The 25,676-nt window shown below is 41.4% G+C and overlaps 1 protein-coding gene across 4 annotated transcripts in view; it reads left to right on the plus strand.

The window, feature by feature from the left end:
* The window catches only part of Fktn (fukutin), a 51,736-nt gene that overhangs the window by 9,201 nt on the left and 16,859 nt on the right, over positions 1 to 25,676 (plus strand). For 3 of the 4 annotated variants that reach the window (XM_032903983.1, XM_032903975.1, XM_032903991.1), the window contains exons 3-9: positions 7,242 to 7,301; positions 8,389 to 8,592; positions 14,034 to 14,311; positions 16,243 to 16,375; positions 21,310 to 21,439; positions 24,089 to 24,222; positions 25,503 to 25,630. In XM_032903983.1, the coding sequence (XP_032759874.1) occupies positions 7,242 to 7,301; positions 8,389 to 8,592; positions 14,034 to 14,311; positions 16,243 to 16,375; positions 21,310 to 21,439; positions 24,089 to 24,222; positions 25,503 to 25,630 (1,067 nt within the window). The remainder of the gene's footprint in view (positions 1 to 7,241; positions 7,302 to 8,388; positions 8,593 to 14,033; positions 14,312 to 16,242; positions 16,376 to 21,309; positions 21,440 to 24,088; positions 24,223 to 25,502; positions 25,631 to 25,676) is intronic. The other variant, XM_032904000.1, reaches the window with a different exon arrangement.

Genomic DNA, 25,676 nt, shown 5'->3' on the forward strand with positions numbered 1-25,676 from the left:
CTCGCCCGTCAAATCAGTCCTGACAGCGAGGTAACAGATACCACAGCAAGGCCTCCCTCATATCCTGAGACACAAACTCCAGTGGAATGGTAGCATTGTGAGCATTCCATGGACTCTAATCAAGTACAGATGTTCTTCACCATACAGTGAGGTTACACCTGATAAACTCATCATCATAGGATCAAAACTGTGTTTATATGCCTCAGCTTCTGACCAGCATAGCTTGGCGTGGTACTCTGTGAAGCAGTAAACCCTCGTTATCTCATGTGTTAGCACCACAGCATCGTGAGTTCTGGATAGCCTGCCTGGGGAAGGATGGGAATCCCCGACTTAAAGGACCGTTCTGTAGTGCACAGTAGTACTTCACATCATTAGAGGCTCAAAATGGTGAGAGTCTGCACACTGTAAACTGGGGCCTATCCAGAGTCAGCTTACAGTTCACACCGAGAAGACATGTTTCTAGGGAAGTTTCAACCATTCGTTGTTTTTTTGTTTTTGTTTTTTTAACTACACACAGCAGGTTAAAGTGGTTTTAATTCAGTGTGCTTATTTAACTTGTATTTTATGATCACTTGTTAATGCACAGGGTATGTAGCAGGAAAACTCAGATTAATAGGGCAAAGTTACTCATAATTTGACAGTTTCATCAGCAGTAGTAACTCTTGACTATGGGCTCTGAGTTCAAATCATAGTTCAGTCATCTGGCTTTCTGCAAATCACCTCTTAAGCTTTGATTTCTTTGACTGGGGCTCAGTGACATTGCCGACTGAGCTAGTCTAGTTGATGTGACGCATCTCACTTAGTGTTTTCTACATAGTACGTGCTAAAATATTGATAGCTTCTAGTAGCTTCTGTTTCCTACCAATGACTTACATTACAATTTTAAAACTAAAGTTGAGGCCTCTGCCCCAGGGCGGGAGGTGAGGGAAGGGTTGAGTTCGTTGTTTGTTTACACATTGTAGGCGGAAAGAGAGATCAATAAAGCTTATTCTGGAAACAAAAATAAATAAATAAATAAAGTTGAGAGGCTGGTGAGAGGCTTAGTGGGTAAGACTTGCCTCTAAGCTAGACAATCCTGAATTCAACTCCTGGAACCCATACAGTAGAGGGGGAGAACCGGCTCCTATGACCTCCACAGATGGGCCATGGCATACTTTCTCTCACCCCTGAATGAATGAACAAATGAATGAATGAATGAATGAATGAATGAATGAATAAATGAAATTATTAGAGTCCTGGTGAGCCCTTATTTTCACTGTTTTATAAATGAGTTAACCAGAATCTCAGTAGAATGTTCTCAGGACCTAAAACTGTTACCTTTACTCATGCAGCCATTCCTATGTGTAAGTAAAGCTTTATTTAAGCAGAATGTGTTGCGATTGGCAGATAGGAAATAAAGCGGCTCTCAGGCTGCTGCAGGACAGTTGAAATACGGAGCTGGTGGCTCAGTGAGAGACGGAGCACTCAGGGAAGCAGAGCATGCGTGTGCTTTCCAGTCAGATGAGTCTTCAGACCACTGTTCTGTTCCCAGCGGCCATCGCAGGGTACGTTCTGGGCTGCCTTCCCCGTGTGCTGAGTAATTCGTTTTCAGTTCGAGGGAGAGGTTTGAAAGGAGAATGGCAGCAGCTATTCACAGTGAACTATTTCATGTGCCGTCATTAAGACTGGGAATCAGTCCTACAGCCACATAGAACACGGGCAGCAAAGCTCTCGAAATATTTTTAAGTTGGCTGCTTACTAAAATTATGTGAAGATTTTCCCTTGGTCTTTGACTTTTGGCTTGCTTTATTTTTCTCTGAAGGAAATATGTTACTCCTAGAATGGAAGTAGTGTAATAGTGTAATAGTGTAAATATCACCCCTCCCCCCTTTCTCCCACCCCTCCAGTTCTTCATTACCCAGGGGGAAAGTGAATTTCTTTTATTACAGTTTTTTACACATGTCGTTTATTCTTTGTGTATTCTTAGGATGTAGATTAGTGGCTTTCAGATGGTTTACTAAGACAGATAGCTTTCTTCCCCCTTGCTGATAACATTTAGGACTTGAGAGAGGTGTTTCTGTGTGAAGGAACAGCACTGCAGTGCAGAAGAAGGCAGCTGCCCAGATGGATGCGCCTTCTCCACAGTTAGGGTCTTTCAGCTCTGTCTGCCCAGGTTTATAAACCACTGGGGGGAAATCAAGTACTGAAGACCTTGAAGTTTTTAACAAACTGGTAACCATTTGACTCTAAGTGGGCATGTTTAAACAGTCATACAAATGAAGAATTTGGACTTTGGGTTCCTGTAAGAATTTGATTATTAGATGCTGTGCATCAGAAAGGACAAGACACTTCCTTAAGTCTCAGCATCCTATTTCTGGAATACCTTTTCTTTAATTGCACACAGTGGGGCTACTGGAATTCAGTGGTCACCAATTATTCTTCTGCCAGTTCTGTTTAGGTTCAGTCTGCCCACCTTCTTATTTGTGGCCCTTAAGTTTTCAGTACAACTACCCAGTAGGAAATATTTTTAAATATCTGTACATGAGTTTTCTTAACCCCTTGCAGCCACTGCCAACCAATGTCCACACAAACAGAGAACTAAGAAAATAAATAACCTGACCTCCTCTTCTTCCTACTCTCCAGTCTCCGCTGATGCGTCCCATTGGTTGAACCCAACTGGAAACCAAAAAGCAAGGGTTTCAAGCACCTGTGGGGTTGCTCATAAACTCCTGTAGATTTAATGCCCTCTTCTGGCCTCTGCAAGCTCTACACACATGTGATACATATGTATAAGCAAAGCACTCAGACACGTATATTAAGTAAATATTTAATAAAAATTAAAATCGAGAAGACCTAATGAGACACCAAATAAGTGAACATAGATTTAAAAGAGAGAATATCTCAGGATCTGAGCTTTGGCCCCTTGAGCTGTTTCAAGGAATTGAGAACTAGCTGTTGTGGGTTCCCCTGGTGCTGTTTGTATTCTGATGTTAATTCTACTTGGGGTGGGGGAGGGAGAGAGGGAGAAAGGGGGCACTGCCCCGAAGAGGAGTGGATCACGTATTTAGATGATTCTATGTGAACCTTCTCCCCATTTTAACTGGTCAGATAAAGGCTAGAGACTGTGATTGGTCAGTGGAGGGGAAAGGTAGGGCTGGAAGTTTTAGAGAGTGGGGGAAGAGAGGGAAGGAGAGGAGAAGAAGAAGAGGAAGAGGAGGTGGAAGGAAGATGGAGCAGAACCACATGGCCCAGAGAAGTGGCAAGTAGCAGGGGATCTCGTAGCTGGGGATAGAGTAGTACAGGGTGAAGCTGCCTGATCAAGGTGTGCAGCCTATAAATACCGTAACTGAGTTGTGTGTTCTTGCACGGGTTCATTGGGGTTAGAGATTTACTACAACTAGCTAGTAAGACTAAGAAGGGACAGCCAGAGAAACAGTAGGAGACTGTAGTATGGGAGTCATGAGAGTCCAGTAAGTGAAATGTTCCAGCGAGGCAGAAGTTACCAAGTCTTGTTAGATGAAATGAGGTAAGAACTGACAACCAATAGAATCAGCATTGTGGAAGTCAGTGTAGTTTTGTGCGAGTGTTTGGCAGAGTGGATTTGAGCTCAGGTGATCTCACCGGAAAGAATTAAAGGCAATGAGAGCAACATTGGGAGTTTTTTATTTGTTTGTTTGCGTGGTTGGTCTTTCAATAGAGGGTTTCCTCAGCGTAGCCTTGGCTGTCCTGGAACTAACTTTATAGACCAGACTAGCCTCTAACTCACAGAGATCTTCCTACCTCTGCCTCCCATGTGCTGGGATTAAAGGCTGCACCACCACAACTATGTAGCATAAAGGAGAACAAATTGTTGAGGAAAAGGGCTACCAAGAGGTTTTTGTTGTTTCTTGTTTTAATTATTTTTAATAGGAAGAATAATATTGTGTTTATATGCTAATAGGAATGGTCCAGCAGAGAAAGGAAAATTTCTGGGCCAATGTTTTTGGTCAATCAAAAGGGCATGCAATTTAGTAAGTAGAGGAGTGGCTATAAATAGGAATATAGTAGACAGCTTATCTCTTATGAGAAAAGGGAAGTCAGACTGTGTGGATGCAATTTCACTGGGTAGCAAAGTATTGGGAGTGCTTGAAAGTTAATTCCTTTTCTCGGGAAAGAGAAAGCAATGCCACAGGCAGATGAGGAAACACATTAAAGGTTCCATAGAATGAAGGCCTATTCAACATTTGTCAAGAATTGGCAGTGACAGAAGTGAACAGCCAAGGTTAGCTGTGTGCTTACATGTGCAGACAACTGAGGAGCTGGATTTCTGTTGCTCATCTTGGCTTTTTTTTTTTTAATGAAGAGTCTCACTATGTCATCCAGGCTGGCCTAGAACCCACTAATGATCCTCTGGCCTCAGCCTCCCTAATACTAGGATTATAGTATGTTAATGTTAGTATGGTGGCACAGGAAGTCTGGGGAATGACTGCCAATCAGCATGTGGTTTGGACAGGGGGAGTGTTGTAGGTAGAGGTGATAGTAACAACTGTAACTGTATTTTTACTACTCTAGTTGGTGGCGTGGACCTAAGAGATCAGGCCTGAAAATGAGGTGACCAAAATTTCATGCAATAGCCAACCTTATTTATAGCATCAGACAATTATACTCGAGGGCTAAGGAAAGTCACCTGAATAAAGTGTACAATCAAAGGACTAGCCTCGAGTGGCAAAAGCATGTTTTTCCCTAGACACACATGAATAACAACAGCTGAAGTAAACTCACTGTTATACACTACACCTGTGCACCTGGGAGGAGCCCAAAAATACATTGCAAGGACACGTCTGTTTTGAAGGAACTGGGGTCACAAGACTCTTGTCCTGAGAATTTCCTTACAAGCTCTTAGAATTCTCCTTGAATGACTCCATTCTTGGCCTGTGTTCCAACAACCGTACATACAGGCAACTATACTGGGTAAAGGAGTAGAATTTGTGATATATGGCCTTAATTCCAAAAAAAGGTATAAAATAATCTGCTAGCTCACTAGAAATGTACTTATTCCAAATACAACATATTCACTACGGCTGTAGTGAAAACTAAATGACGGTCTGCAGTTTCCATCTCTTGTCAAGACTGAAAATAACAAAGTTACTCTTTATTTTTGTTATTTATTTTCCTCAAATGTACATTGGTATTCAACGGTTACCAATTTGCAGATCTTGTGAGAGAATGAATCCGGCTCTACCTTAATTACTCTTCCTCCCATCTTTTCTCTTCCAATTACCAAATTCTTACTAACATTTATTTACGAAGCACTCTGGCAGACATGGTAAGACAAAGACAGCTTGCTTTTGGCACCTGTCCTTGAGTATGCAATTTAACAAGAAGACGAGTGTCCTTTTTAAGAATGTTGAGCATGTTGTATTTGTAGGATGAAGCAGTTCTCATTGCCAGCCTCTTCTACATATTCATACTTCACAGGTAGAAAACACTGAAAGCATAAGGAGCTGTCAGGCTTCTTTGAGTTTGAAATGGTCTTCTGATTTCTAGACCATCACATTCTTCCTATTTAAAATAAATTCGGGGCTAATGATATGAATACTGATAACACTGCTTTATTTCTTCTGACTCTGAACATTTAAAAAGGACTATTAATTTATAGGTAACTTAGAGTGTGTGAGGTAACAGTGGGCATCGTGATAAATGTGGACATTGGGGCTGTCTTCCAACTAGAAATAATGACACTTGCTGTGCAGGATTGGGGAGAGGGAGTAGATAGGGAGGAAACCATTGTTTTCTCTTTGGAAGTATCAGACCCTGACACTAGGGAACTGCTTACCATTATACTTTTTAAAATTCACTTTGCCATCCCTTCACCAACTGTGTGGAGATGAAGTTAGAAATATGCAGCTAAATGGGTGAACCCTAATTTCAGAGAGACAGCTGGTTCTAGCTGTAATCTCAGGGTTTAGGAGACTGGGGACAGGACAGAGAAGTGGTTGAGGGTGGGGTGGGAGGATGACAGACAGACAGCAGAAAGACACAGGAATGTGGATGTGGATTTTTTTTTAAAATTGGATATTTTTTTACTTACATCTTAAATGTTATCCCCTTTCCTGGTTTCCTGTCCTTAAACCCCCTATCCCATTTCCCCTCCCCCTGCTTCTATGAGGGTGTTCCCCTACCCTCCCACCCCTTCCCACCTACCCACCCTGACATTCCTCTGCACTGGGGCATCAAGCCTTGGCAGGACCAAGGGCTTCTCCTCCCATTGATGCCAAACAAGGCCATCCTCTGCTACATATGCAGCTGGAGCCATGGTTCTGTCCATGTGTAGTCTTTGGATGGTGGTTTAGTCCCTGGGAGCTCTGGTTGGTTGGTATTGTTGTTCTTATGGGGTTGCAAACCCCTTCAACTCCCTCAATCCTTTCTCTAACTCCTTCATTAGGGACCCCATTCTCCATTCAGTGGTTGGCTGCAAGCATCCGCCTCTGTATTTGTCATGTTCTGGCAGAGGAGAAATAGTGATTAAAAAAAAAAAAAAACAAACAAAAAAAAACTGTATGGTATTGGTATAAAGACAGGCAGGTAGATCAGTGGAATAGAATTGAAGACTCAGGAATGAACCCACACACCTATAGTCACTTGATCTTTGACAAAGGAGCTAAAACCATCCAGTGGAAAACAGATAGCATTTCCAACAAATCATGCTGGTTCAACTGGAGATCAGCATGACGAAGAATGCAAATTGACCCATTTTTATCACCCTGTACAAAGCTTAAGTCCAAGTGGCTAAGATAAAAATAAAAAACTCATGTGACAGCAGATGCTGGCGAGGATGTGGAGAATTAGGAACACTCCTCCATTGTTGGTGGGATCGAAGACTGGTACAACCACTCTGGAAATCAGTCTGGAGGTTCCTCAGAAAATTGGACATAGTAGTACCTGAGGACCCAGCTATACCACTCCTGGGCATATATCCAAAAGATGTTCCAACATATATCAAGGACACATGTTCTACATGTTCATAGCAGCCTCATTTATTTATAATAGCCAGAAGCTAGAAAGAACCCAGATGTCTTTCTTGATGTCCATTAATTGGTTCAGAAATGCTGTCCATACCATTGAATTATTTCAATAATTGTGATACTCTTTCAATGTTTTACATCTTGGGTTGATTGAATATATAAAATTATATTATTGTTTGCTTCTGAGTATGAAAATAAGCGTGTGGATATTGCATGCTGAGCTATGAATTTACTAAAATACCCTTTTTTCTCTGTTAGAATGGAATGGGTTCATCAAAATCCAAAGGAAATCGAGTTGGATTTGATAGCACACAATGGGTATGTACCATAGACAAGAAGCCTCAGTTACAGTTTTGTCTGTAGCTCATGCATTGATCTACCCCTCAAATATGTGTTGAATGAAGGTAATGACAATCACTACCTTGGACATAGGGTAGACCCTCTACCAAGAGCTTTGCATGCAGTGTCTCATTTTGTCCTTGTGGAAACCTTATAAAGTCAGTATCTATTTGCTGTTCTCAGTTTAGCTAGTTAGAGAGAGTAAAGTTAGTTGGTTAGTAAGTGTCTGAATCCAGATGGAAACTTTCCATCTCTAGAATTCTTGTCCACTGAGCTAGACTGCTTCCCTAAATAAATGAACATATGGATCAGAAAGAATCTACAAACATAAAGGGAGATTAATAATCAGGAATAAAAATCTCAATGCTTTCTTTGGAAGAGGAAAGGAACAGATAATGAAACATATACACTACACTTTTTGTTTTACAAAATTTTATTACTTCCATATTTTAAAAATACATTTTCTTACTTTTTTTCTACCTAATTAAAATGCAAAACAATGCTGAGAGGGCAGAGTTGAAATGTAGCTCAGTTGGTAGAGTGTTTGCCTAGCACGCAGGGGTCCCTGGGTTCAATCTCAAGCACTGTATACACCAGACATGGTAGCAGGGGGGCCAGGAGCTCAAGGTCATCTTCAGCAACAGACACTGTTCAAGGCCAGCCTGGCCTACGTGAGATCTTGTGTCAGTATAGTTTTTAAATTTGGTAAATGCTGCTTTACCAATCGAAAAACAACAACAACAACAAAACCCTTTGATTAAAAAAAAAATACTTGTTTGTTTATTGCTTCTTTGTTTTGTCTTTTTTTATGTCTGTTATTTTGAGAGTACTGAAGCCTTGGTTGGCCTGGAACTTTCTGTGTAGGCCAGGCTTGCCTCAAACTTTGTAATAGTCCCCTGCCTCTACCTCTGGAATGCTGAGATTACAGTCAGTCCTCACCCTACTGGGCGTCTGTAGTGACAGAGCACTTACCTAACAAATGTGAGGTCCAGGGTTCAGTTCCCAGTACTAGAAAAAAATTCTGTTGACTTAATGGTTTCATAGAGATTATTTTTCTCTCAAACAGCGTGCAGTTAAGAAATTTATTATGCTGACATCCAGCCAAAATGTGCCGGTGTTCCTTATTGACCCTTGGATTCTGGAATCAATTAATAAAAACTTTGAACAAGTGAAAAATGCCTCTCAAGGCTCGGCCTCAGAATGCAGATTTTTCTGTGTTCCGAGAGACTTCACTGCGTTCGCGCTGCAGTATCACCTGTGGAAGAATGAGGTGAGTGAGCTGCTTAGAGCATGGAGACGGTGTGAGCTTACACCAGCTGAAAGTGTCAGGCATCTACAGTTCCTTTTGTAAATCGGATTGGGAATGTTTTCAGCTATAAGATAACTAGATATGGAGGTCCCGAGACCTGACACCATTACTGAAGCTATGGGGTATTCACAAAAAGGGACCTAGCATGACTGCCCTCCAGAAGACCCAACAAGCAGCTGAAAGAGTCAGATGCAGATATGTGCACCCAACCAACAAACAGAAGCTGCTGACCCCTCTGGTTGAATTAAGGAAAAGCTGGAGGAAACTAAGGAGGAGGGCAACCCTGTAGGAGGACCAGCAGTCTCAATTAACCTGGGCCCCTGAGATCTTTTAGACACAGGATCACCAACCAGGCAGCATACACTAGCTGAGATGAGGCCTCCAACATATATACAGCAGAGGACTTCAGGTCTGGGTTCAGTCAGAGAAGATGCACCTAATCCTCAAAAGACTGGAGGCCCCAGAAAGTTTAGAGGTCTGGTGGGGTAGGGATATCTTTGTCAAGAGGGACGGGGTGCAGGAGGGTAGGAAGTGTGAGATGTGGAACTCTCAGGGAGTGAATGGGGAGGGGAATAAAATCTGGAGTGTAAAAATAAATGAATAAATGAATGAAATAATAATAATAATAACAACTAGATACAATGTCTAGAGCAAAGAAGACATTAATTCTCTGCTGGTGGCCTGCCCAGCCTCAGGGGAATAGAGCTGAAGAGAGCCACAGCGTTGGATGAAAGACAAAAGATGGATGACCTCTGGCCTTTTAAATCTCTCTAATTGTACTGGGGGTGGAAGCTGTTGGTTTCTGGAGAGTTAACATTGTCTTGCTTATTCTGTGACTGAAAACTTCTGGCTTCTTTTCTCTTTAATTCTCTGTATTTTACTTTATAAATTTCTGTGTTTTATTAAACACTGGAGACTTAACTCTTTCTTACTGTTCTGGCTTAAATAAATGCTGAAGACTTAACTCTTATTGTTCTGTGCTAAAAACTTAACTCTTGGGGCTGGAGAGATGGCTCAGCAGTTAAGAGCACTGACTGCTCTTCCAGATGTCCTGAGTTCAATTCCCAGCAACCACATGATGGCTCACAACCATCTGTAATGGGATCTGATGCCCTCTTCTGGTGTGTCTGAAGACAGGGATAGTGTACTTACATTCATTAAATAAATATATCTTTTTAAAAAAAAAACTTAACTCTTTATTACTGTAAATAAATTAATTGCTAGAGTGCCTTTCTCTGGCTAGTCTGCCCTGAGCCCCTCTCCTTGCTGGCCAGGCAAGAGGCTCTCAGAGCTCATTAACTCTTTGTGAACCAGAGAGAAAAGAAAAGGAAAGAAAAATTCATTTATATTGACAGTGCTCACATATACATTCATACACACATACATTCTGGCTGGGCCCAACCACCTATATCATCTGTACCCATGTTCATGCATACCTACCCATAGACAAACAAATACATACATTTAGTGGATGGATGGATGAGGCAGACCACCCTCCCAAGACAACACTTTCTTTTCTCTGGCCTTTTTATAGATAAAAGTTCTTAGAAAATTACCTCATAGATAGAATGTTACACAAAAGGAGAAGGATGTTGATATTACATTGAAAGCAGTGTTTCATACTGTAAGCTCATTATAAGTTCAAAACAATTTCATATGACCTTGCCATATCATAGTGCACACCTTTGGCATTGTTCTTGGACCTGAATGTTTTTCCTCGAACACAAATTTGTCCCAAGCCTATTTCTCCTTTTAGTGTAATTGTGGAAGCCATTGTATTCCGTATTATGCATCCTTTGCTTACTATTTATGAGGAGTGGGCATAGTCTAACATTCTGTTCTTGATTCTAACTTTGTTACATCTTTTTAGCAAAACAGCTAAAACCATCTCTTAAAACTTTCTTTCTAAAACCAGATCAGGAATTCTATAAAATTTTTAATTCATCTAAACAGTATTATTTAATGAAAGTTCATCTTTATGTTGATCTATAGGAAATTTTCTCAACAGGGCAGGCTAATGTCCAGAAATCCTTAGGCTATGTAATAGTGACAGGAAAGGCATATCAGCTACAAGAAGCAGCCCTGATAAAGTCTCTTGGGACCTTTCCTCTCAGAGCTCATCTGTCTTACGGCATACAAAAAGGTGGGCCACCTGCTAGCCTTAGCCTTTCCTAGATGGCTCCCGACACTTTTCCAGTAAAAATCTGAAATAATGGTGGCTCTTGATGTTATTTGCCTCCCCACTGACACCAGGGCTGAAGTTCTGTCTCCATTTCCACCATCATTCCAGCATAATCCGTACTGGCATAGAAACATCATGTCATGGTCAAAAACAGAGAATGAGGCAGGAACGGGAGTATCAGCCTTTTGAAGGGATTTTTTTCTCAGAAGCTTCTAATAAATTGCTCTTCGGATATTCTGTTAGAATAGTCAGTCTTGCTATAATCATGACCTTGAGGAGGTCAACAAGGATATTCAGCATCTCCGCATTTCCACTGTGTTGCATAAGGCACTTCTCAGTGTAGGATTTTTGTCTACAGCGCCATTCCTCCATTTTGTATGTGCACAATACTAGTTTGATACTCATGGAGTAGTTTTTAGATGTTTCCAAAAATTGAACTTACATTCCTATCCTCCTTTGTGACTTCAAGATGAAAGGAAGACAGGAATAAGGAAGAGAGATGCTTCTTTATTTCAAGTATCTGTCACCGTTTTCATCCAGTTTAGACCCAAGTCAAGTTCCTCCAGGGTTTACGTGTTGTAAACTTGATCCCCAGTGCAGAGCTGTAGGGTTATAGGATATAGACCATTTAAGTGGTAGAGTCTGGTGGGAAAGAGATTAAAATAGCTTCAATCAGAAAAGCCGAGCTCAGCCATCATGAAAATGCAGACATTCTGTGGCAGATCTGATAAATCGTGTTGTCCCTGGTAGGTGGGACTCCTTGTGGAGTGGTGGTGTACTCTGGGGCAGTAGTGTGTGCTGCAGGTTGCTTGGTTGCCTCAAATTCAGTGTCAGAGATCTTGTCCCACAGTTCTGCCTAGGCAGTGATGCAGGTAAGAAACAGGTCAAGTGTGTATATAAGGATATGATCTTTGTTGACTTGCTTTATTTTCTCGTTTTATAGTCTAAAGATGTTTCAACCTATGGAAAAGTGAGAATGTGATATTTTTAACTTCATTTTTATTGTTAAGTATTGAGTTCAAAAGGTCAGAGAGTGACGCAGACCTCAGTAAGCTAGGGTGCTGTCTGCCTCTCCTTTTACCACTTACTAAGAGCCTTGAACCCAGTGACTTTTATCTTGTCTATTTTCTCATTGAAAAATGCTATGTGTTACTAGGATCTCACTTAGATAAGGGTTATGGGAATTCTCATATGCATACCTGTCATCCCCCTTTTTTATAGTTGCATCAGTCAGTCTACCCTATCATGAGTAAATATTGGCTAAATAGCTTACTCTGCTCATAGGATTCTCTCTTTCTTTCTTTTCTTTTTCTTTCTTTCTTTTCTTTTCTTTTTTTTCCTCCCTCTCTCCTCTCTCTCTCTCTCTCTCTCTCTCTCTCTCTCTCTCTCTCTCTCTCTCTCTCTCTTTCTTTCTTTCTTTCTTTCTTGGTGTTGTGACTACTTTGAGCCAGGCAGCTACCATCTAGGGGAGTTCAGCTGTGCTCTCTTGCAAACATTCCAGCTGGCCTTGTTGACTGTTTATGTCCTCGTGGAGGGATAGAGAGGGTCTCAACAGCTACCTAACACCTGCTGTATGCAACTCTGCCTTAATTACACTAGGTGAAGCCACTGGGGAGGGGCTGTAGTACATAAATCATGAGGACATAAACAGGATGGTCACTCTGTCACTTACAACACCAGTGTTTTGACCTCTGCCTCTAGATGCCAGTTTATTGATATAAGAAATATTCCTCCACATTTCCAAAGTGCCCCTTGAGTGCAGGACACTGCTACTTTAAAAGAAAGAAATATGCACAGTTGTCGAGACAGAGTCCATGGAGGAAGCAAAGGTCAGCTAGGGGCTGGTGAGATGGCTCAGCAGGTGAGCATGCTAGCTTTGATCCTCAACGTTTGTTTCTGAAGTCTGTGGCCCGGGAGATTACTTTCTTAAAGCTCTGTGTTCCACACCATAGGCTAGACATAAATAATACCTTCCTGGCTGACCTCACAGAGTCTCTGATGGTATCAGAGGAGATAATCAGTGTGCATGCACTTTACACACAGTAAGTCACTCTGTGTATTATTACTGCTTTGAAAGTTGACTTTAAATGTTTCCTCACTTAAAACTACTCATGCTTGTAAGAGTGGATATCACTTCCAAATGCAAATGTAGGAATATAAGTGATAGTTCTTGGGAGATTTTAAATTTCTAGTGAAATCAAAGATTTTTCTTTAAGAATCAGGAGTTCACTGTAGCTGAAGCTGGCCTCAAATTTATAATCTTTCTGAAAGGATTACAGTTATAGGGCACCATACCTAGCAGAAACTCGTGTGTGTGTGCGTGTGTGTGTGTGTGTGTGTGTGTGTGTGTGTGTGTGTGTGTGTGTGTGTGTGTGTGTGTGTGTGTGTGTGTGTGTGTGCGTGTGTGTGTGTGCGTGCGTGTGTGTGTGTGTGTGTGTGTGTGTGTGTGTGTGTGTGTGTGTGTGTGTGTGTGTGTGTGTGTGTGTGTGTGTGTGTGTGTGTGTGTGTGTGTGTGTGTGTGTGTGTGTGTGTGTGTGTGCGTGTGTGTCGTGTGTGTGTGTGTGTGTGTGTGTTGTCTAGTGTAACAGAATTCCATTTCTGGGACAGTTCTGGTGTTCTGGCTTTTACAGTGTTTCAGACTCTGCTCTGCAATGTTCCCTGAGCGATAGATGCTTGAGTTGTGATGGAGATAAATCCACTGAGTCAGCAGATACTCTTAATACTTAATCATCTACTAAAATCTACATATAGGATAATCTTGATAAATAAGATTTAAGTCTTAATGATTTTGAAATGCAAACATTGTCTTATGGTTCGATGGAATCGGTTTCCTGATGTTTGCATTGTGGTATGGGTTCTGTTAAAGCATTCCTAAAGCCATTGGAGTCAACAATTGCAAGTTTGTTTTTCTGTTCCTGCTCCTAACATCTACTTCATAGGAACTAATGAGAGAACACTAAATGAGCATTCGCGTCCCATGGGGGATCTTTATTAATGTTCAGAGTCCTTAGGGCTGCCGTCCATTCTGCACAGCTTTCTGTTGCTGCTTTATTCTCTCAGCACTACCCTCTGTTCACGACTCTCATTTTTAAAAATGTTCAGCAAAAAGGCAAGTTAAGACAAAAATATGGCTTAATTGATTAATGGTGTAATAATTGCTTTAGTTTTGCTACTGATATTTGGTTTTAAATATTCATGCTTGATCCTTGTCTTGTGCTAGGATGGATGGTTTCAGATGGCTGAGAACATGGGGTTCCAGTGCCTGAAGATTGAAAGCAAAGATCCTCGGCTGGATGGAATAGACTCGCTTTCCGGAACTGAGATCCCTCTGCACTATGTCTGTAAGCTGGCCACTCACGCCATCCACTTGGTCGTCTTTCACGAGAGGAGTGGCAACTATCTCTGGCATGGTCACCTACGACTCAAAGGGCACATGGATAGGAAGTTTGTTCCTTTTCGAAGGCTACAATTTGGTCGTTATCCTGGAGCCTTTGACAGGTAAATCTATAACAGTAAACAGTAATAAGTCAATAATATATGTTTATGTTTATATGTACATGTGTACACACACACACACACACACACACACTGAAGTATTATACCTCAGGGAAATCTGCTGCAATTCTGCAGTAGTGTGGGTGCATCCTATGGTGCTGAGTGTCTCAAAGCAAAAAAGAATAGCAGTATATAGGTATACTGTGTTCGTGGATATATTTAAAATAGAATAAGATACTAAGAATAGTAAGGAAAAGTTACCTCTAACGCAAGATAGAATGTATTCCTAATGGGGATGGTAGAGAGGGAGTTACTGAGTGGGGTACACAGGGAACTCCAGGGGAACTGACAAATTTCAGTGTCTATGATAAAGATAAGAACATAAGTGTTATAACTCATGATTTTATGCCTGTATGTCTTACGTGCACCTGAGTGTGTATGTATGTGTTATTTTCTTACTCTATTTCCAATATGGCTGAGATTGTGGTTCACACCTGCTAGCACTTGAGAAGTTGAAGCAGGAGATTGGCAAGCTGCAGTGAGGCTGGGCTAATGACAAGTCCCAGGCCAGCCTAGATGTACTCATAAGACACTGCTCAAAAAACTAAGGCAGATCATAGGAATAAAATAATACTGTATATACTAGTATATCCTTACTATCACAATAATAAAAATACTGCTGACAAGAAAGGGGTGCTTTAAAGTTAGACCACAAATGTCAACGTTATAACCCAGAGTAGTACTTTTCTTTGTCTTTGGAAGTCATTAATAATGATGTTATAATGTCTGAAATACTAGAACTTAATGTAAATACAGCAGTGAACGTTTGTCTTTTCCTTTACACTTTATCATTTATAAGAACTTCTATAGCAAAGACCTTTCGGGACACTTTTAGAAAAAAGCTCTGTTATGTCATAAAACCATAAGGCACGTTTATTCTTGTCTCCTTCCTAGTATGTGAAAGCACCCATGGGAGAGAGAGCTGAAGAGGTGGTCAGAACTGGAGAAGGCAGGAATATGAGTGACCAAAATGACTGCGGTTGTCAGGAACAGTTTCTTGTCCGTCTCGATCCTGCTGTTTTCATTGACATCTTTGCCACTATTCGTGTTTACTCATTTTTCTTATTTTGTGTTGCAAACAGGTTTTTAATAAGTCATTTAGTTCTTCAACTATTAAGAGTTTACTTCAAAGTTTAGTTAATAATTTAGTCAAGTTCAGAATCACCGCCCGAAAACTAACTGTGAGTGTAGTGTGTGCAGTAGATCAAGCCGTCAGTGCATGTGACGGAGAGGAATAGAAATTCCCAAGCCGCATTCACAGCGGTGGGTCCAGGAGTCTCTGCTCAGTGAGGCTTCCGGGCTACGGTAGTTCCCTCAGATTTCTAACTGTAAGAACTGCTAAAACTGTTAGTAACTGAAACTGATGTCATTCAGCTTTCATTTCTGCTTAAAATGCCAACGTATCAATAAAAACTATTTTAGATGCACTAAGCCAGGTCTGGCGGCAGAAGCCTGTAATCCCCGCTACGTGGTTGACTGAAGCAGGAGGGTGGCAAGTTCAGTGCCAGCTTCAGCAATTTAGGAAGACCTTGTCTCAAAAAAAATTCTTTTTAATTTAAATTGAAAGAGGGCTAGGGTGTAGCTCAGTGGTAGCGTGCACACGGCCCTGAGTTCAGTCGGTAGACGGAAATCCATTTCCCTCCCCCTCTCCCTCAAATTTAGCTGCATAAGTGAAAATACCTAAAACTAAAATTCTGTGCTGCTATTTGATGTCTGGTGTTCAAGATCCTGATAAAGTTGGTGATTGATGCCCAAGGGATGAAGAAAATTCACTTGATATTTAGCTCCTTTGCTAACGTTTACTGTTTTAAAAGGCTGCCAGTGTTCTGATTAAATCTTGATAGCAGATTTTCTTTTTAACTTTTGTTTTTCAGGCCGGAGTTACAGCAGGTTACCGTTGATGGCCTCGACATGCTTATTCCAAAAGACCCAGGGCGCTTTCTAGAAGAAGTACCTCACTCCAGATTTATCGAGTGCAGGTATAAAGAAGCCCGGGCATTCCTTCAGGTTAGAAACAACCAAAAAAAAAAAAAGTATTTCTAAACTAAATTTAATGAGAGAGTACTCTGCTTATTTCATTTTTTAGGAGGAAACAAAGAGGCTTCTGCAGAAAAACTTAAAATGGCTTGTTAAATGATCTTTGTTAAACACTAAACTTGATTTTCCTGAGGGCTGGGGATGTAGTCCAGTTGGCTGGATGCTTGTCTAGCATGCCCAGGGCTCGAGCTTGCTCTCCATCCCCACATGAATTGGGCATGGTAACAGTGTCTATAATCCCAGCGCTCGGAAGACCCTGGCAGAGTTGAAGGTGGTGCTCCACTATGTGGTGAGTTCAGAGGCAACCCCGGCCAACAGACCCTGTCTCAAAAGAAATCTTAAATTCAGCCGGCTAGTATGGTACGTTTGTAACCACAACCAGCACTCAGCCAGCTAAGATAGGGATCTCAAGTCGAAAGCAGTCCTGGGTTACACAAACACGCGTGCACTCTTGTACTCACACACATACACATGCCCACAGACAAACTTTATTCTTCCATGAATGGAGAATGACCATATACTGATTGTTTTATTTCATTAGATCCTGATAAGGGTAACACTGACTCATTCCACAGTTATGATCGCTCATTAACTATTTTAAAAGTACATTTTTTAAAGAAGTCCAAGTTGGTTTAGAATATAACCACTGAAGAGGGGTCATGTGGATTTAGAAACACTTAAATAGGAGTTTTTCTTTGTTTAAGTTTGACACTGAATATGAGTGTGTGTTTGTGTGTGTATGTCTGTCTGTCTCTGTGTCTGTATGTCTGTGTATGTTTGGCAAAGTGCTATGAAAGACCAGCTGAGTTTTCAGCTTTTCCTCTGCTGTTCTAACTTTGTAGGCTTCTGACTGTAGTGATATAAAAATGATTTTGATGGGTGTAAAAGTTCAACTGTAGCAAGTCATATGAAGCCAGAAAGACAGTGGAACAGGCATTTTGACTGGGGATTTGGTACCATAGTTCTTCTACTTGCCTTTTATTTTCTGGAGTTCTCTGCCTCTCGCTCTCAGAGATCCACTTGCCTCTGCCTCCATAGTGTGGAATAAAGACATAGTTCTCCAGGTCTACCCTTGTGTCCTTGCCCCGAGTTCCCTCAGGCATGAGCTATGACTGGTGAACTAAACCCTTTCTCCCCCAAGTTGCCTTTGACCGGAGTGTTTATCATGGTAATGGAGAGCGAACCAGAGCACATGTGAGACACTAAGTACCAACTTTGCTATTGCTGCCCAAGGCCCAAGACCGATACAAGGCTTCTCACATCCTGAGGCTGATACCCAGGACAGCCCAGTGGTTCTTCTAGCTCTTCCTATTCTTCTTTATTTATTATTGTAAGGGCCGTCAAATTTCCTGAGCTTCGAGGTAGAAGCTAGAAAGCAGCATGTGTGGATAGGCCTGTTGTGCAGACACGTTAGGACAAGGTAGGAGGGATAAATTCAGTGCCTCCTGCCATACAGGCATTGCCCACTTCTGCCCTAGCAGTTACCACGGTGAATTGTGAATGTCTCGCATCCTCCTCGTTTTGTGAGCCTCCTGGTAGCAGCATCTTATTTTATTCACGGCATACATTGTAGCCGTGTCTTTAGCGATGCCTGCCTTGTTTCCACTGCAGCCCTTGTGTTGATGCCAATGTGCACCGACTAAAGGCTCAGTCATGGTCTCATCTTCTCTGTTTCATCCAGGAGTGTACACTTTCAAACTAAAGTTAGCGTACGCTCATTTGAACACTAGATGGCGTCAAACAGTCTTAAATGCACAGAATGGTTGTAGTGATGAACTAATTCAATAAACCTAATAAAATAGTCCCCTAGCTTTCTCATTTATTTTAATAATGATTTTTTTAAAGCCGTGTATGGCTTATATAACAGTTGCCAGCACAATACAAATAACACCTCTTTTTTGTTTTCTGGCATATTTGAGAGTAAATTATAAACCAGTATTAAAAAAAAACTAGATTATTTCCTATAAGTGAAAATGAAAATCAAGAATTAAATACACTGCTTTTAATCTCAATCTAAACTGTATATGATGACACATGCCTGTACTCTTCACATTTGGAAAGCCAGGGCAGGAGGATTGCCAAAAGTTCCAGGCCAGCCAAGGTACATGGCAAGGCCAGTTTAAAGACAACAAAGGTCTACATGCACACTTTGCTGGTTGTCCTAATGATAGGCTTGTATCGAAAGGATTCTGTTTAGAATCACATGCAGTACTGATTTCCTGCTATAATTTCCTGTAGGCTGGGCTGGTTTCTCCACTGTCTGGGTTAGTTCTCCTTACTTTCGTGACTTTGGTAATTTTGAAGATGGCCTCAGCTGTTTTGTAACTGTCCCTCTGGTTTTTTCTGTGCTAGATTTAGACTGAATATCCTTACATAAACAGCATGGCAGTGCTGCTATGCTCGCTCCTCTCGTTATAGCCCAGGAGGTGCCACCTGATTGCCCAGTTATTGCTTCTTGCCTGACTTTTCCTGAGGAAGCATGAGCAAATAGTATTCACCCCAGACAGACACTAACAGCAGACTGAAAACCGATTCCACCCAAGTCTAGCTTCGTGAACCCTGAGTTTGTTAATGTTACTTACGAGGCCATGGGCAAGAAGTTCCAGGAGTCTGGAGGTCTCAGAGTCCGCTGCATGACCAGGGAGCTCACCTCTGTGGGAGTGATTTAGAAAGACCTTTAGGTCTCATGACTTCTGAGTCCTTGTGGCCTCCCTTCTCCCTCTGGTGGAAAGGTTCAGAGGAAGGCTACAGAACACTGCTGGTGTTGGGTCCCTCTCTCGATTCTCTTACCTGCTTGCTTCACCTTTGTGATGTTGCATTTTTTTCCCTTTATAATTAGAAGCATTTGTTTGCAGGCTACTTTGTAACCATTTAAATACTACATTTCTTATCATATTTATTGTTGATATAAGAGACTCAGGGTTTCCTGCTTAATGAGTTGCAAGCCCTCACTTTTATCATTTATTTTAATCTTCAGATTGTTCCGTATTTGGCCAGTTAAAAACTCTTCTGGATACCTCTTGTATCTTCTGACTTATCTCCATCTTTTTTCATTTTTATTAAAATGCAGATATCCTAGGCTCATCTTGTGGTTTTTCCTATCCCAGGTCTGGGGTCAGCCATTTCTGAAGAAGCTGAGATCTGGGGAATAGGTACTATGCCCATTGCTCTTTGGTTTGCTGTGCACAGGCTCTCTCACTTAATAGAGACAGTGTGCATACGTCTGTATATATTTATTTCTATATCTATTTGATGAAATCTGTAAATTCAGATCATTATCTCCAGCCTGATCAAGTTATAAGATGTAACTAAACAACATTGGATAACCCATCTGGGCACTCATTCTCATTACTGGAGAAAACTGTCCTTCTGTTAGCAGCCATTAAGTGCCTGTAGCTCTTCATCTAGGGGTTAGGACCTTAGGAGATTTCTCCCACCCACACTGTAATGTCAGCGGTACTGTCATTGTACCTGTAGTCCTGTTGAGGTGGCCATATTGTTAAGGTTTGGGGGTTTGTGCTATGTTATCTATAGAGGATGCTGTCTCACAGTAGCCAGTGTGATCTTTCCACCCTGAGTCCTTCTGCCACTCTTCCAGAGATCCAGGGATTGGGTTGTACATGTAGTGACTGATTGGTGCCCACGTCCAGTTCTCTGCGTTTTGACCAGCTGTGGTGCTCTACGGTGGTCTCCATCTGATGCAGAAAGAGGCTTCCCTGAGGAGGGCTGAGGGCTGTGCTTACTGCAGCTGCGAGGAAGAATACAAGTATTCAGAATTCAGTTAGGAATTACGCTAGCTTAGGAAAGCGGCCGGAGTAGGCTCTCCTCCAGGTTTGACGAACCCTTTCTAGCCACTGGCCGGGTTTATGAAACCAGGCATGAGTTCCCTCCTGTTGAGCAAGCCTCAAGTCCAACTAGGTGGATGTTGGTTACTCCCAAGATGTAAGTGCCACTCTTGAGTGCTTGACTGTACCTTGCCATGCTGCCCACCGATGTGGTTTAAAGACTTCATAGTTTAATTGCTTTTCTCCTTGGCAGTTTACATTAGCACCTTCAGATACTTTGAGAGGCAGGCCTCAGGAGTAATGCTTCCAGGTCATTTCTGTAAGTCCTGTGTATAACGTGTGTAGTGTCTTCAGCAATAGTGTCTTACCTTCGTGCTCTGGACGGCAACCAAGGACAGTGGCTTATATGTTTGGGTGTTTCTTGGACTCCTCTGATCAACAGTTTGAAGAAAGGTGTCTCGTATGACAGAGAGGAAACTGTAGCTTCAAGACAGCACTTAACACTGACCGTCATGTTGGCTCGGCATGTAGTCTATGGGGTAGCTAAGTCTATAAGCGCTTAGCTCTAGGCGTTCTCTCTTAGAACAAGCATAGGAACGTGGACCTCTCAGCCCAGTCCTGCGCTCTGAAAGGAGCAGTGGCTCACTCAGGGATTCTTTAGTCTGCTTGATCCACGAGAACAACTCACTTCAGGGACGCTGCTTCACAGGATGCTGGTTCCTCCAGAGCCACCTAGGGCTCCCATCTCTCACTGCCCCAGTGGCATCTCTAAACCGCGTCTCCTGCTTTCCTGTAAAGGAACACAGAATTCGTTACGTCCTCATTCAGCCTCCCAAGGTATGTGTTGCACACCTACTCTGGCCCGCACCACACTCTAGAGGTGTAGATTGAGTGGGGAGAAACGCAGTGCCTGCTCTCATGTTTTCTGCCTCACTGAGGAAACTGAAATAAAACCTCATGCTCACAGTCACCCACTCAGCCAGCCCAAGCCCCCTAAATTTGGATTTTTTTACAATGGAAAAAAGATGCACTGTTAATCTCTCAGTTTAATTCAAATATCCTATTAGTGTATAGCAGTTTAGGGATGGTTATAATAGACCACTGTTTGTTAACCTGCAGCAGTACGTCGATGACAACACTGTGGATGCCATGGCTTTTCGGAAGAGGGCAAAGGAGTTACTGCAGCTAGCGGCCAAGACGCTGAAGGCACTGGGAGTGCCCTTCTGGCTGAGCAGTGGGACGTGTCTAGGTAAAATGCTCTACTTTTTCTGTCTCCTCCTTTGGCTCTAGGAGTAATGCTTGAGGTAATCAGGCATCAGTAATATGGCAGTGCAATATTTATAATCAGAATAAGCATTAGTGTACAAAGCAAAGATGTGTTGACTGCTTTAAGAAAGTAATTGATAGGGGTTGGGGATTTAGCTCAGTGGTAGAGCGCTTGCCTAGCATCAGAAGGCCCCCTGGTTGGTCCCCAGCTCCAAAAAAAAAGAAAAAAAAAAAAAAAAAAAAAAAAAAGAAAGTAATTGATAAAATATAAAATAGAACCTTTTTTAAAAAGTAATTTATTTGTGCCTTTTATGTTTATTAGTGCTTTACTTGCCTGTGTACCAGAACAGGTCATCAGATCTCATTATAAGTGATTATGAACCATCATGCAAGTGCTGGGAATTGAACTTAAAACTTAAACTTCTAGAAGAGCAGCCAATGTGCTTAACCTCTGAGCCTTCTTTCCAGCCATATAAAATAGAATCTGAGGTCACTTGTATTTACTAAAAGCTATGTACAAATTTACATCAGACATGTATATTGTGGTTGGTTTCCAGGTACTCCTTAATACCTTTGTTATCCTGATACCTTTGCTGTTTCTATCTGAAAAGATGTCTATTGCTTTACTCTAAAATAACAACAGAAGTTACACTGTAGGAAACATTTCTAGTGAGAGGGAGATTAAAAGTCATGCTCTGAGGTCATCCGTAGACTTTTCCAGGTCACTGAGAGCATCACTGACTTGGCATCACTGTTCGCCTGAGATGGGAAAAGATACTTTTGTCGTCTTAAGCAGCAGCTATGAGACTCTGGAAAAGGTTTCCAGATACACTGTTCATTACATCAGCTTCTTGGAATTTAGAATTATGTAGATTCTTAAGATTGTTGTTTTATCTCTTCCTTCTAAATTATTACAGTAGTTGATAACTGTCTGTATTTTGATTGTGACTATATGTGTACAAAAGTTAATTCAGCTTTTAAAGAGTCACCGTAGAATTTATTGTGCAGTTCAGGACACTCTGAGGCTGAGAGGAAATGCCTTGAATAACTGTGCACAGACACGTGCACAGGTTGTAGCCTGGGATTCGAGGCCTCCTACAGAGTGGGCTGTCTGAACGACCGCATGCTTAGACTGGGTATGGCACACATCTGTACCGCACATGTGCTACAGGCAGAAGACTCGGAGGTCCAAGGCCAGAGCTACACAGCAAGTTCAATGCCAGTCTGGATCCATGAGACCCTAAATCAGAAACAAAATAATAAAAACACAAAACATTATATGGTGATCTCTTGTGTATGTGATATTTGCTTTAAAGTTTAACTGTTTTATAGAAACAAGGTTGTTTTATAGTCAGTAATTAAAAATTCTTAGTCATTTGTCATGATTTCAGTTTTTAGCCTCATGGCTTATTTCATTTATAAAATAAGAGAATTGTATTTGATGATACCATATATTAAATGGTATTCAAGGAGCCCTTCATTTTTACATTTTGGCGGGGTTTTTGCGGGGGAGGGTTAATTTTGTGTTTGGTTTTTAAGCAGGGTCTTTTTTTTTTTTTTTTTCGGAGCTGGGGACCTAACCCAGGGCCTTGCGCTTCCTAGGCAAGCGCTCTACCACTGAGCTAAATCCCCAACCATTAAGCAGGGTCTTAATATCTCACCATGACTGGTTTGGAATTCTTTGTAGACCAGGTTGGCCTTGATCTTCCAGAGATCCACATGTCTGTGCCTCCTAAGTGTTGAGATTGCAGGTGAGCGCCACAGCACCTAGCAAACCCTTCGTTTTTAATAGTTTATGATTGGTTGCTAGAATTCTTTATAATTCCAGATAACATTATCCAGTAGTAGTGCCTATTAGAATGACCGTAGACACGTACGTACTTTAAAGCCACTGGAGTAGAGACATGAGAAGCTCGTAGGGAAGACTCAGGAGTCAGTGCTGGGGACTAAGCTTTCTCAGAACATTGCTGAGGCGACTGTGTAGGAGGTAGACTTGCAGCAATCCCTGAGAAAGCTTTACAGAACAGCAGACCTTAGTCAGAGCTCAGTGACCATTGCTTAAGAGCTATTTGGAAGTGGTAAATGCTATAAATTATGGACTCAGGAAAGCATATTAAGAGAATGAGATATTCTTAGTACATCTTAAGGCAGTCTCAGTCATTAAATGTTAGTGATCAAACACTCTGAACAACAATCAAGTGGACCATCTATTTACCGTATTATTAAAGCTAATAATGTATTCAGAAATTATTATGTATTCTGAAAACCTTTCTACTTTACAAAGGATCTCATTGTGTAGCTCTGGCTGTTTTGAAACTCACTGTGTAGAACAGAACAGGCAGGCCTAAAGGTGTGAACCACCACGCCTGAGGTCATTAAAGCCCTTGAGGAAGCTGAGCACTCAGACCAGGGAAAGAAACAAAAAGGAGAGAAAGAAGGACACTGATTCTTCAAGAAAACACCTATAACCAAGGTGTCTAGTTTGGGATTTAACTTTTAAAAAATAACCTTGGTAAAGCAACCCAACTTTAGCCCTATGAAATCATATAGTCATTACTATACAGTTTGTTCATTATAATAACTAATTTTCCAAATACAATTTAAAATTTTATCCCGTTTTCCCCCATTTTAGGATGGTATCGGCAATGCAGTATCATTCCTTATAGCAAAGATGTCGACCTAGGAATTTTCATTCAAGATTACAAACCTGATATTGTTTTGGCATTTCAGGATGCAGGACTTCCACTCAAACACAAGTTTGGGAAGGTTGGTAATAGTCAAATTAATATCATACATAGTGTGTCTCCATTGTGAAGTTTACCTTACCTAACGTATATACACTTAAATGTGTGACAAACATGGTGTTATCACCCAGTACTTATCAGGATGGGCCTGTGGGAGCTATTATCCCTTAAGGTTTCTGTGCTACTTAAAGAGAAGCTAGAAAATCCAGCCTTTTTTTAATAATGAAGACAGAAGGTTCTGTGGCTCCTGTAAGAGGCGTATTCCTGTTCCTTAGGCTAGAGTGTGGTACAAAATTATTATACAGTCAGAACATTTGAAGTTACTCTTTCTCTGAGTATCTTATTCTATATCATTTAAGACTACATTTCATAATAATATCAGCACAAATATCCTTTGTCTGCTGAGGGATAGAGATGTGAAGCCACGTTAGACCAGTCCTGTCTTGCTCATATGTCCTAAGGTGAGCGACTTCCACAGAGGCTAGGAAGAGCTGGGACACCATGGCCTAGAGGAATTCCTGCTCTAGACAGTTTGATTGCTGTTCCAGAAGCCCATGGTCCTTTGTGATAACCATGCTCTTACTTTGTCTCCAGAGAAGTGTTATCCTGCAAAGCAAGGGAAAAAAGGAAAAAAATTAATTCCTAATTCCTGGAAAATTATTTCTCACTATCAGAGCTAATCATTCTAATTGAAAAATACACACACACACACACACACACACACACACACACACACACACAGACACACAGACACACAGACACAAACACACTCTTAATATTTTCTGCTTCCAACCAAAGCAATAGCTTTAGTCATTCAGCAGATACTTGCCAAGTGCTGGTGTCTGGCGCTGTGCTCTGCAGTGGAACGTAAGATGAATACATTACGTTTACCCCTTTGAGGGTCACATAAGTTATTATGGGATGCTGCTGAAGACACATGAACCAAGTCTGACGTGAACCATACTTCCAGGATAAGTTTCCCTTCTTCCTTTAGTTAGATATGGGCTTAGAAATGGGCTCTGGACTATGACGTTTCAATTTTCCCCACAGAGTGACAGTTTTAACTACCCTGAGGCATTACTCACAAATTTTTGTCAGTTTAAGGAATGTTTTATATGCATTTAAGAAAAGGTAGTATAGTGTCCCACTTTCTGAAGCTCTACTTCATAGGCACTTAAGTTTAAAAGAAAATGCATCTTAGAATTAATGCTCACTGCATAAAACATGAATATCTCTCCCTAATTAATAAATGAAAATGCAATCCTGTTGTTTAGTCTGTGAGGGTTTTCATCTTTCCTACAGGTGGAGGACAGCTTGGAACTCTCCTTCCAGGGAGAAGCTGATGTAAAACTTGATATTTTTTTCTTCTATGAAGAGACTGACCATATGTGGAACGGAGGCACGCAGGCCAGAACAGGAAAGAAGTTTAAGTACGAGTCAGATAAGTACTTACTAAACAAAACGGGACTCTGGGTG

The sequence above is a fragment of the Rattus rattus genome, chromosome 1 (genome assembly GCF_011064425.1).
Source record: "Rattus rattus isolate New Zealand chromosome 1, Rrattus_CSIRO_v1, whole genome shotgun sequence".
NCBI classification, from domain to species: domain Eukaryota; kingdom Metazoa; phylum Chordata; class Mammalia; order Rodentia; family Muridae; genus Rattus; species Rattus rattus.